The sequence below is a fragment of the Canis aureus genome, chromosome 1 (assembly GCF_053574225.1).
Source record: "Canis aureus isolate CA01 chromosome 1, VMU_Caureus_v.1.0, whole genome shotgun sequence".
Classification (NCBI taxonomy): Eukaryota; Metazoa; Chordata; class Mammalia; order Carnivora; family Canidae; genus Canis; species Canis aureus.
The window spans coordinates 40918705-40931742 of NC_135611.1; the positions used below are offsets into that span (position 1 = coordinate 40918705).

General features: G+C 39.3%; 1 protein-coding gene across 2 annotated transcripts in view; it reads right to left on the reverse strand.

Annotated features, from left to right (window-relative positions):
• Positions 1-13038, reverse strand: part of KATNA1 (katanin catalytic subunit A1) — a 47007-nt gene that overhangs the window by 27369 nt on the left and 6600 nt on the right. Inside the window, exons 2-3 of one of the 2 annotated variants that reach the window (XM_077896477.1) lie at positions 8773-8947; positions 6615-6772 (exon numbers count right to left, since the gene is read on the reverse strand). In XM_077896477.1, the coding sequence (XP_077752603.1) occupies positions 6615-6772; positions 8773-8934 (320 nt within the window). In that variant the 5' untranslated portion in view covers positions 8935-8947. Of the gene's footprint in view, positions 1-6614; positions 6773-8772; positions 8948-13038 lie in introns of those variants that run through there. The other variant, XM_077896478.1, reaches the window with a different exon arrangement.

Consider the following 13038-nt stretch of genomic DNA (forward strand, 5'->3'; position numbering starts at 1 on the left):
AAGTGATCATCACTTCTCCTTTGAGAGGAAATCACTGGTGTACATCAAGGATGAGAGAAAAAGGAGTCTGATTCCTGGAAACTGAAAAGACAGCAATTATCAAAGAGAGTTTTATCAGAAGAACGAGAACACAGCACAAGTACAGGATTCATATTTATCCAACGGTACGTGTGTAAGTTGACACTATTTTACTTAGAATATATCATAGATCTCTTATTTTAATTAATGAAATTTAGTAATTTTCCCATTTAAAAAACTGACATAAATACTGGCTATGGACAGTCACAAGAAGTGATGCATACAGTGCTTTACATTTATACATGACCTCATGCCCTCATGCCCTCTTTGTTTCTGCAGCAGGATTCAGACCTCTCAAATATTTCTCAGGCTGCTAGACTGGGTTGGGGTCACTAAAATGAGCAATAAAAAAGGTAAGAGAGGCCTATCCTCAAATACCATAAATATAGTTAAGAAAGAAGATATGTAAACTAGGCAAGTACACCAGAAAATGTAAATGAGACCAAGTGCTATCAATGACTCAAGAAGACAGAAAATACACCGGGTCTGGAAACACTGGAGATGAACTAAACAAGGGGTTTAAGTGCAGACAAGAAAATCAGCGTAGCAAAGAAATAAAAATGAGCTTCATCTCTGTAAAGGAGTCTAAAGACACTAACTACAAAGACAACGGGGAGCATTCAGGGAAGATACTGGAGAAGGTGGTTTACTAAGTAGAAAATCTGAGTACCAGCTCAAGCAAGAGGCTTGGCTTTTAGCTAACTACTGCTGAAAGGGTTTGAGAGCGCAGCCCTGGTGGCGCAGTGGTTTAGCGCCGCCTGCAGCCCAGGGCGTGATCCTGGAGACCCTAGATCGAGTCCCACGTCAGGCTCCCTGCATGGAGCCTGCTTCTCCTTCTGCCTGTGTCTCCGCCTCTCTCTCTCTCTCTCTCTGTCTCTATGAATAAGTAAATAAAATCGAAAGAAAGAAAAGAAAGAAAGAGTTTGAGAAAAATGAGTCCAGTGCTGAGTAAGAAAAATATGCCAATAAAGGAAACAGAAGCAGGGGGATATATGCAGGTTACATATGTTATGGAGGCAAGAAATGAAGGCCAGGCTTAAGGCAGTAAGCAATGAGAGTCTGAGAGAATTGCTATTAAAATATACTCCTGTAGACATGGGACATTGAGAATGAGGATTTGGCAGGATGATAAAATCAAACCAATGTGGAAAGGAATGATAGGGGTTCGATTTTGGATTTAGACACTTGGGAGAGCCAAGTGGAGATATTACCTTAAATTAATTAATTAATTTATTTATTTATTCTCCTCTTACTAGAAACATAATATAAAATAGACACTGAGATATAATCCTTTTTTTAAAAAAATTTATTTATGAAAGACAGAGAGAGAGAGAAGCAGGCTCCATGCAGGGAGCCCAATGTGGGACTCGATCCTGAGACTCCAGGATCATGTCCTGGGCTAAAGGCAGGTGCTAAACCACTGAGCCATCCAGGGATTCCTGACACTGAGATATAATCAAGTATAAAAAATAAGTCACCTGTAACTCCATTACCCAGCATTAACCACCTAACATATTAGTCTATTTTCTTATAGTTGCTTTTCATTTAAACAGAACTAGAGAGGATCCCTGGGTGGCTCAGCAGTTTGATGCCTGCCTTCGGCCCAGGGCATGATCCTGGAGTCCCAGGATCGAGTCTCACATCGGGCTTTCTGCATGGAGCCTGCTTCTCCCTCTGCCTGTGTTTCTGCCTCGCTCTCTGTGCCGCTCATGAATAAATAAATAAAATCTTAAAAAAAAAAAAAAAAACAGAACTGGAATTGTTATGTACACATGCATTCATATTTTTCTCTACTCATTTCATAAGGCATTTCCTGTATCATCACCTCATAAATGGCTTTTAATGACTAGATGGCAGTTACCTGTAAAATATGCCACTTTTCATCCACTTTTTACTACTAGCTATTCATTTCTCCAAAAACTAATTTACTGAACTATTACTATTGATTACACATTAGGATTAAAATATTTCAACTAAGCTTAAGAAAACCTTTACTCTTACAGACTTATATCCGTGTGTGTATATGTGTGTATGGAGAGGGGGCTTCAATGAAAACATAAACAGTACATCAGATGATGCGAAGTGCAGTCTAGAAAAATAAAGAATGGCAGGGGCTTTGATTAGGGGGCGGTATTTCAGGGAGAGTGGTCAGAGACAGCTGACCACTCTCTCCGAAGTAACATTTAAGCTGAGACCTGAAGGAAATGAGAGAACAAGTTATCAGACATCTGAGCTGAAAGAAAGGCAAGTACAAAGAACTAAAGTGTCTGTGTGTTTGACTTGCTTGAGGAAGAAGAGAGTCATGAGAACTCAGGTTCTAGAGATAGTGCAGAACCAGTCTGCACATGCTGTTGAAGGATATGATGAACACTTTGATATTCTAAAAGGCCCAGTGAACCTCCTTGTACAAGCATTTCTCTGCACAACCATAAAAGAGAACACTGGATCAGCTCAATCTGTTCTTTAAATGGAACTAAAATCTAACTGATGACAAGGCTGAACTCACCACCAAGGTTCAAGAAAGAATAAGCTCGGGCAACCCGGGTGGCTCAGTGGTTTAGCGCCTGCCTTTGCCCCAGGATGTGATCCTGGAGACCCGGGATCGAGTCCCATGTCGGACTCCCTGCATGGAGCCTGCTTCTCCCTCTGCCTGTGTCTCTGCCTCTCTCTCTCTCTGTCTCTCTCATGAATAAATAAATAAAATCTTAAAAAAAGAAAGAAAGAAAGAAAGAAAGAAAGAAAGAAAGAAAGAAAGAAAGAAAGAGCTCTCTTAAACACGAGTACAAATGAAGATTAACAAAAAATAAAAAGTTTTGAGGGATATTTACTTGAGGGAGCAAATAATAAAATAAACTACAGGAAGAAACAAAGATGCAACTAATAAAGTCAAAGAGGAGGAGAATAATAATAATAATAATAATGTGATCCATCCAAGGCATTTAAGATCAGGGACAAAAAAAGATATTGAAGAAAGCAAGAAGCAATCAGAAGGGAAACTAGGACTCCTCGTCATAGAATTTCTAGATGAAGAGGTTCATCTAATGAAATGAACTAAATTGTCACTGTGTACATGTATTCATTGAAAAGTTCTTACCCCAATAAGTGAGAGAGGAGTTACAGGGCTGTTATGGATTCAATGTTTGTGTCCCCCCAAATTCACATTAAATCTCATCCCTAGTGAGATCATCTAGAGTAAGGGAGTAACTAAAGTTAGGGATGCCTGGCTGGCTCAGTCAGTAAAGCATGTGACTCTTGATCTCAGGGTGGGGACTTCAAGCCCCATGTTGGGCATGGAGCCTACTCATAAATGAATTAATTAATTAAATAAAGTTAAATAAGGCCTTGATCTGAGGATGTGCCCTGTGAGACATACCAGAGAGCTTGCTCATTCCCTCTGCCATGAAAAGACAGAAAGAAGGCAGCTGTCTGCTTGAGAAGAGTCCTCAGGAGCCAAACTAGCTAGCACCTTGATCCTGGACTTTCTGGTCTCCAGAACTGTGAGAAATAAAGACATAAATTTCTGGTGTTTAAGCCACCAGATCTGGTATATTTAGTTACAGCAGGAGGAAGAGACTGGTAACACAAGGACCAAATGATGGTTCTCCAGAATGAGGAAAGAAAAGAGTAAAAAGGAGTAAAACATATTTATAGAGAAGAAAAAATAAAAACATACAACTTGACTCATCTATTATTTGTTTTACTAAATTAAGAAAAAAGTAATCATAAATGTAGAAGATGATTCACTTACAAATACTCACTTTATAATAACAAAAAGGGGAAAACAACCAGTGAGAGCATGGTTAACTATTTGGTTATACACAACCCTTTAAAAGCACCAGAGAAAAAGGTCTAACGTGGCTTGTGAATCATCAATGCTTACAGTATGAAGAACCAATTAACCTATCTGGTGTCCTCATCAGAAACTGGGGCTAAAAAATTAGTACCTACCTTCTGAGACTGTTTTGAGAATATACATAAAACAATGAACACAGTACCCAGCATACAGTAAATATCTAATGATTGTTGTCTATTATTAGGATTCTTTTTTTTAGAAACAGGGTACAAATTTACATATTGTGAATACAGTATAACTGTGAAAATAAAAAGATTAGAAGTTGCACTGGAATGTCTGTATGATTTGCCCTTCCTTTCATGCATTTTCTTATTTTTCTTTAATGAGCCTACTGCTGTACTTTTTTTTAGTGAATTCTAAAATATAACAGAAAATACAGTATTTATAAAAATGTTTATAAGCAAAGGAAAAATTTCGTAAATATTCAACATTAGTACTTTAGAACTGAAGACAAGAAGAAGGTGGCTAGAAAGCAATCAATACCCAGTAGTTGATCTTAAAGTGGAGAGGGAACACTTTGGCACAATACTTATCAAAGCATGATCCATGGACCACCAGTATCAGAATCACTGGCAGATTCCTGAGCTCCACCTGCTATCTATAGGCATACCTTGTTTTACTGTGCTTTAATTTATTGTGCTTTGAAGATATTGTTTTGTTTGTTGAAGATTTGTGGCAACCTCATGTTGAACAAGTCTTATAAGTGCCATTTTTCCAATAGCATTGGCTCATTTTCTGTTTCTTTTTTTTTGTTTGTTTGTTTTTTTCATTTTCTGTTTCTGAGTCATACTTTGGTGATTCTTGGAATATTTTAAACGTTTTATTATTATTATATTTGTTTAGGTGATCTGTGATCAGAGATTATAACTTGCTGGGAGCTCCAATGACGGTTAACATTTTTTAGAAATAAAGTATTTTTCAATTAGGGTATGTGTATTGTTTTTCCAAGACAAAATACTACTGCACACTTAACAGATTACAGTATAGTACAAACCCAACTTTTATATGCACTGGGAAACCAAAACATTTATTTGACTCAATTTTGGTATAATATTCCCTTTATGGTTATGGTCTGGAACCGAACCTGCAGTATTTCCTAGGTATGCCTGCATTATATCAGACTCTCTGGGAGTGAAAACCCAGAATTCACATTCTAATGAGTGCCAAAAGAGACCTTTAGTAGGTATACTGGAATTTGAGAATAACTAGTATGGCAGGGAATGCCAGCTTTCAAATATACCTGTTTTCAAATTCCAGCTCCACCAATTATTAGCTTTGTGATAATGGGGAAAAAGTTACCTAACTTCACTATACCTCAAGCTATCTTATCTGAAATATAAAGCAAATAAGACTTATTTGAAAGGCTAACTGTGAATAAATGAAATAACATGTGTAGCCTCTAATAATGCTTAAGACATATGAGCACTCAGCATCTAGTACCCATCATAAAATACAATTAAGAATTTAGAGTTATGGGGCAGCCCGGGTGGCTTCGCAGTTTAGCGCTGCCTTCAGTCCAGGGCCTGATCTTGGAGACCTGGGATTAAGTCCCACGTCAGGCTCCCTGCATGGAGCCTGCTTCTCCCTCTGCCTGTATCTCTGCCTTTCTCTCTCTGAGTCTCTCATGAATAAATAGATAAAATCTTTAAAAAAAAAAAAAAAAAAAAAGAATTGAGAGTTATAAATAACAATGTGAAATTGAAAAACACCTGAGCAATGTCTTCCTTAATGCAAGGTTCTCAAACTGATTAGGAGGCAAAGAACCTAAAAGTCAGGGTTTTTTATAGAATGCTATTATACACTCACATGTTTAAGCCTACAATACAAACGAGGAAATCTATTATGTGAGTGGAAGAGACTAGTGACATCCATCACACACTTGTCAGATAAAAATATATATAGTGAGGGACACCTGGGTTGCTCAGTGGTTGAGCGTCTGCCTTTGGCTCAGATTGTAATCCCAGGGTCCTGGGATCGAGTCCCACATCAGGCTCCCTGCAGGGAACCTGCTTCTCCCTCTGCCTATGTCTCTCCCTCTCTCTGTGTCTCTCATGAATACATAAATAAAATCTTAAAAAAAATGGAGTGAAACTAAGCATGACTGGCTATGCAGACCATTTCAGTAAATATCACTTTCACTAACTGTACATATGCCAGCTCCAAGAATAGAAAGCTTGGGGGAAAATGCCAAAAAAAACCTAAAATAGAGAACATTTTATCCTTTTTATCCTGTGAATTAAAAAGCCACATTATTTTTCATTTTAATAATTTTCATGAATAGCAGTATTCTGTGATAGCTGTTTGAGAACCAGTGTTTTGATGTAACTCCTTCACTTTACCTAAGAAAAATCTGAAGCCTAGAAAGGTTATAGGTTTTTTCCAAAGCTACAGAAGCATGGCAAAGATAGAATGAGAGCCAGATATTTCAATTCCCAGTTATTTCCATAAGATAATGTTGTCTCCGTTACTATAAGCTCATTCACAAAAGCATTTTTGGCATATTTCCTAAGTTTAATTTATCGATACAGGTCATAGTTACATGATACACAACATAAGAGTTCTAAAAGGCATTCAGTAAAAAAATCCTCTCCCGTTCCTGTCTCTTGGCTACCCAGCTTCCCTAGATATAGCCAATGCTATTAGTTTCCTGGGCTAATTTGTTTCTTAAAAGGTCTCCACTTACCTTCGTTCAACAGGTACAGGCAAGGACCAGACTTCCCCCTCAGAAGCTGGAAGCTCATGCTGTGCAGCTTTCAGTGGAGTGTTGTCTAGTTTAAAGCTCTCCAGTGTTTTCATGATATCTTTAACATGTTTAGCTTCCACATTTATTTCCTGCCAAACCTGGTTTTAAAGGGAGAATATGGCTCTTTAAATATCTGTAACCAGGGCGCCTGGATGGCTCAGTTGGTTATAAGTGTCCTACTTTTGATTTTGGCTCGGGTCACAATCACATGATTGTGGGATTGGCTGTGGGATCGCGCCTTGTTTTGGGCTCTGTGCTCAGCAAGGAATTTGCTTCCCCTCTCCCAAAGTCCCTCCCCCAGCTCATATGTGTTCTCTCTCCTTAAAAATAAATAAATAGGAGCACCTAAGTGGCTTAGTTGAATGTCAGGTTCTTGAGCGTCAGGCTTTTGATTTTGGCTCAGGTCATGATCTCAGGGCTGTGAGATAGAGCCCCACTCTGTGGGAGCACAGACTCTGTGCTCAGCAGGGAGTCTGCTTAAGATCCTCTCTCCCTCTGTCCCTCTCTCCCCTGCCCCTTACTCAAATAAAAAATCTAGGGCAGCTCAGGTGGCTCAGCGGTTTAGCGCCGCCTTCAGCCCAGGGTGTGATCCTGGAAACCTGGGATCAAGTTCCACATCAGACTTCTTGCATGGAGCCTTCTTCTGCCTTTGTCTGTGCCTCTCTCTCTCTGTTTCTCATGAATAAATAAATAAAATCTTAAAAAAAAAAAAAAAAAAAGCTTAGACTTTTAAGATAAAAGTCTCTAGTCTACAAGGGCACCTGAGTGGCTCAGTTGGTTAAGTGTCCAACTCTTGATCTCAGCTCAGGTCTTGATGTCAGGGTTGTGAGTTCAATCCCCACCTTGGGCTCCATGCTGGCTGTGAAGTCTACTTAGAAAAAAAAAAAAACATCTCCAGCCTATGAACATAAGTCTTTCAGTGACAAACTTAAGACTCTTTATGAAATAAAATATTTTCCTCTTATGGTAATGTAAGGGATATGCAGAAGCAGATTTAGGGAAAAAGTTTTAAGTTCAAAGAGGTAGGATATTTCTCCATTTTAAAGAAATTAAGTACAAAAATGGAATACTATCAAAAAAGTAGTTTACAAGAATCTGAGGGATAACATTCTACTGAGAAGACCCGTTCAAAAAGACTATTAAATCCTGTAGTAATTCCTTCCTCTTTGATGTAGCTGACCCTTGTTAGAAATGCCACCTTCAGGGCAGCCCCGGCGGCACAGCGGTTTAGCGCCGCCTGCAGCCCAGGGCGTGATCCTGGAGACCCGGGATTGAGTCCCACATCAGGCTCTCTGTGTGGTGCCTGCTTCTCCCTCTGCCTGTGTCTCTGCCTCTCTCTCTCTCTCTCTCTCTCTCTGTCTCTATGAATAAATAAAATAAAATCTTAAAAAAAATAAACTGCTTAGTTATTAAAAAAAAAAAGAAAGAAAGAAATGCCACCTTCAAAGGAACTTACAACTTCTACACTTTCCATCTGTAAATTCCTATTGGTCCTCAGAGACTAACATTCCTCAAATGGAATTCAAATATAGTCTTCTTTAGAATATTCTGCAGAGAATATATTATAGCCATGAGAGATTCAGGTGTCATCTGCAGTTTCAACAATGGCTTAATAAAGTCAATCCTAATTATACCAGGTAAAAAATGGGATTAGAAAAAACGTCAAGGAACGCCTGCGTGGCGCAGCAGTTAAGCCTCTGGTTTCGGCTCAGGGCATGATCCCAGAGTCCTGGGATCGAGTCCCACATCGGGCTCCCTGCATGGAGCCTGCTTCTCCCTCTGCCTGTGTCTCTACCTCTCTCTTTCTCTCTCTGTCTCTCTGTCTCATGAATAAATAAAATCTTAAAAAAAAAGTCAAAACCATTACTTTTTTTAATCTATTAGATTTCAAAAACTGTAACTGAGTAGAACTCACAATATTGATGATGGTGAATATGAACTATTACTAATATAATAAATCAAATTTCAAGTAACATTATATACAAATCCATGTAACAAACCATATACTCTTCATGTGTAACTTCAAAAAGTACCAACAATCTCTTTAAGTCTTCTGAATCTTTAAACCATTAAGACACACAGCAGCCATAATTCTCACCTGTTGCCATTTCTGCTGGAGATAGGTGTCTTTGACTGAATACAGATACTTGTTCATCTGGTCAAGAACTCCCTGATAATATACCATTGCAGAGTCATAGTTTCCCAGTAGTGCATACTCACGGGCCAATTTTACGTTCTCACTGATCATAAGAAGACTCATGCTCAACTGTAAGCTTAAAAAAAAAAAGAAAAAGAAAGAAACATTTTCATATTATATGTCTCCTGAAAATAAGTATACAAAGAGTTTTTCTAAAGTATACTTTCCAGGGCTCCTTCAAGAAGCTCACCATCATGTACAGTGTACTTTCCATCTCTATATTTGCTCATGCTCTTTCTCCTTCAAAGAAATTTCTTGGTTCACACAGGCAAGCCCCACTGATGCGTCAAAGTCCAGCTCAGAGGGCAGTCCTCCCAGCATGTCTAGCCTCTGAACTTTTCAGTTTGAAATAAACTCTCCTCCTTCTAAAGTCCCCTGGCACTTTACCAGGGCCTTTTACTCAAGACAGCTGTCTACTCTGAATTACAGTTACTCATATATGTGTCTTATCTCTAGGAGAGCAGGATTTACATCTGAAAGATGTGAGATTGTATCCTCGGTGCATGACACACAAGTCTTACTGAACATCTGTGAACAAATGCACAATGTCAGGTATAGTTATTGGAAGGTAGCGTGGAAAAGCAGAAAGTATATGTTTTGAAGTTAGAAAATTCTTGGTTAGAATTCTAATTCTGCCACTGTGGTCAAGTCCCTTAACTTTTCTACGCTTCACTTTTTAAATACGTAAAACGGAGACAGTACTACTTCCAAGACTTGCACTGTAAGGAATAAATGACTACTTAAAGTATCTAGCATACTACTTGGTAAATAATAATAGCATGTCAATAAACGCTAATTGCATCTTTTCTGGAACTTTCTATATTTGAGAACCAAGCACAATCTCTGTATTAGTAGGATATGAATATATGAATGAGGATACAAAGCATCAGAAGTAAGCACTTGGGACACCTGGGTGGCTCACTGGTTGAGTGTCTGCCTTCACCTTAGAGTATGATCTCAGGAGTCCCAGGATCAAGTCCCACATCCCTGCATGGAGCCTGCTTCTTCTCCCTCTGTGTCTCTGCCTCACTCTCTCTCATGAATAAATAAAAACAAAATCTTAAAAAAAAAAAAGTAGGCACTTGAAAAGTGTTGGCTTTGTTGATGTTGACAATTACCATTATTTATTAACAATATATCGCAAGAGGTAGTTGAAAATCTGAAAGATCTGCATACTTTTGAGAGGGCAATAAGTTAGAGTTTGTGGCTTTCAAAATAAAAAAAAATCTGGGGCGTCTGGGTGGCTCAGTCAGTTAAGCATCTGACTTCAGCTCAGGTCATGATCCCAGGGTCCTGGGATTGAGCCTCATGTAGGCTCCCTGCTCAGCGGGGAGCCTACTTTTCCCTCTCCCTCTGCCCCTCCACCCCACTTGTGCTCTCTCTCTCTCAAATAAATAAATAAAATCTTTAAAACAAAACAAAGTAGTATAAAAAGAAATTTGAAACACACGGTGAAAGATATGCTCAGATTTAAAATGAATGAAGTTTCAAAGCTGTGGAATTAGAAAAAAAATGAAGGAGTTGTGAAAGATCATAGGAAAGCTGAGGACAGATGTATGAAGGAAATAAGATCATTTTTTCTGACTCCTTTTCTGTGTCAGTGGGATATTCAAATAAATATATTTCATAGATGAACAGAGATATCTTCAAGGTGGGGACCTCTCTATCTGCCTTTAATTTAACCTAGCCAGAAGAGTTTCCTAAAACTATGGCTTTTGGCACCTCCCTTCCCCACCTCACCTATGGTTAAGGTCAAGTGATGCAACAGAGTTAAGTCTGATAGAGACCACTATGTCTCTTATGTTCTTTATTATTTAAATTCTTTATTCAGGAATGGGGTTTTCTGTGAAAAAGCATGCTAAGGAGGGATGCCTGGGTGGCTGAGCGGTTGAGTGTTTGCCCCTGCCCTTGGCTCAGGGCATGATCCTGGAGTTCCGGATCGAGTCCCCCACAACAAGGCTCCCTGCATGGAGCATGCTTCTCCCTCTGCCTGTGTCTGCCTCTCTGTGTCTCTCATGAATGAATAAATAAAAGTTTAAAAAAGCATGTCAAGGAAACTTCTTGAGTTTAATTTAATGTAGACTGTTCAGCTCGTACAGAGCAAGGAATGATGGCAGGCCACGCAGAAATATCTAACACTATGTGTTACACACAGGACCAAAAAGATTTTCTACCAAATAGACAAGGGAAGGTAATCATATTCACACAGCCCAGTATTAGAGGATTGTATAAAGCAAGATTAATGGGAAATGTTGGTGAGCAGAAGAGTTACAAAGCAGCACTGCTATCTATACCAGAGCAGAAAAGGGAGTGTACTGTACTCCTAAGGACAGAGATTAGAGGAAGATAGGATCACAACCTTGATGGAAAAGCAAGAGATGTCAAAATCACACCAAGGGCCTCAGGCTTCCATTCTCTGCCAGTCTTCCGTTCTTTGGCAGTTTTCATTCTCTATCCAGCTAAAGGTACAACTGCTGCACCTCTACCCAGTTAGGTTTGATTAATATGTATCATGTATATTTATTATGATCTTTAAACCCAAACGACTTGAATCTCAGTATCAGGTTCAATTCCTAAGTACAAAGCAAGCCAGGAAGCCAAGACAGCGACTGGCCCCCTTCCCAAAAACCCAGCCTAGAAGAGCCACAGTTACTTCATTTAAGGTTGATGGATCCTCGAACTGGATATAAAATTCAGGAAAACACTGAAATAACAGATGGTGATTGGGATCCTGGTATGTGAAAAAGTACAAGGCAGCTCAGAGGGGAACAGGGCCAGGTTAGTTTGCTAATTGTGCCCTTTCTGAGGTCTATTGGACTGGCCCATCCTTGCTCACCCCACCCACACTTGCCACTGTAGGACAGTGAAGCAGCAGTGCAAGCATAGTCCCTGATGGAGACAGCAGGGTACATCACAGCAAACCCTAGCCTGGACACAGTGGGGGAGCTAATAAAAATAGAGGTCAACAGGCCAGTTCTTGTGAGTGGTCCCCTGCTGCCACTCTTCCACTCAGGTTAGGCTAGGTGGGAACAACTGAAAAAGACAGTTCTGGGGATTCCTGGGTGGCTCCGCAGTTTAGCACCTGCCTTCAGCCTAGGGCGTGATCCTGGAGTCCTGGGATCAAGTCCCACCTCAGGCTCCCTGCATGGAGCCTGCTTCTTTCTCTCTCTCTCTCATGAATAAATAAATAAAATCTTCAAAAAAAAAAAAAAAAAAAAAAAAAAGACAGTTCTTAGGAAAATCAGTTCCCAGGATTAGAATCCCTTATACCAGGACTGGGACAAGCACGCAATTGGGACATCAGGAAATGATGATGGTTGAATGACTACAGAGACTCACCACACCCCACCACAAGAAAGAGTGAACATAACTGAGCTACGCTGTCAATTTGGGAAGCTAGAAGAAGGCTAACAGACTGAAAAATGTAAGAAAGAAAATAAAGGGCCGAATTTAAATTAAAATGAAAGGGCACCTGGATGGTTCAGTTGGTGAACCATTTGACTGTATCTCAGGGTTGTGAGTTCAAGCCCCATGTTGGGTGTGAAGATTATTTACAAACAAAATCTTATTCAAAAAAATAAAAAAGAAAAGAGAAAACCCAAAAGCACTGAAAAAAACTTAAAAAAAATAAAACTATGGGTCATTTAAAAATTGAGAAACAGGGATCCCTGGGTGGCGCAGCGGTTTAGCGCCTGCCTTTGGCCCAGGGCGCGATCCTGGAGACCCGGGATCGAATCCCACGTCGGGCTCCCGGTGCATGGAGCCTGCTTCTCCCTCTGCCTGTGTCTCTGCCTCTCTCTCTCTCTCTCTCTCTCTGTGACTATCATAAATAAATTAAAAAAATAAAAAATAAAAAAAAAATAAAAATTGAGAAACAAATCTTGGCAAAACTGATAAAGGAAAAGAAAAAAGAATATACAATAAACAAAATACAAAAATGAAGAAGAGCTAAAGAGATCTGAAAGAAAATGAAATTCTTTTGTCCTTTAAAAAATTTTCTTCTCTTATTTCCTAGAAAATGAAGTCTTAATGAAAGACCTCTACCTATAAAAAGCTTCAGGTCCAAAGTATTTTTTATATGGAGGTTTTTCTTTCCTTTTTTTTTTAAGATTTTATTTATTTATTCATGAGAGACAGAGAGAGAGAGAGAAAGAGGCAGAGACACAG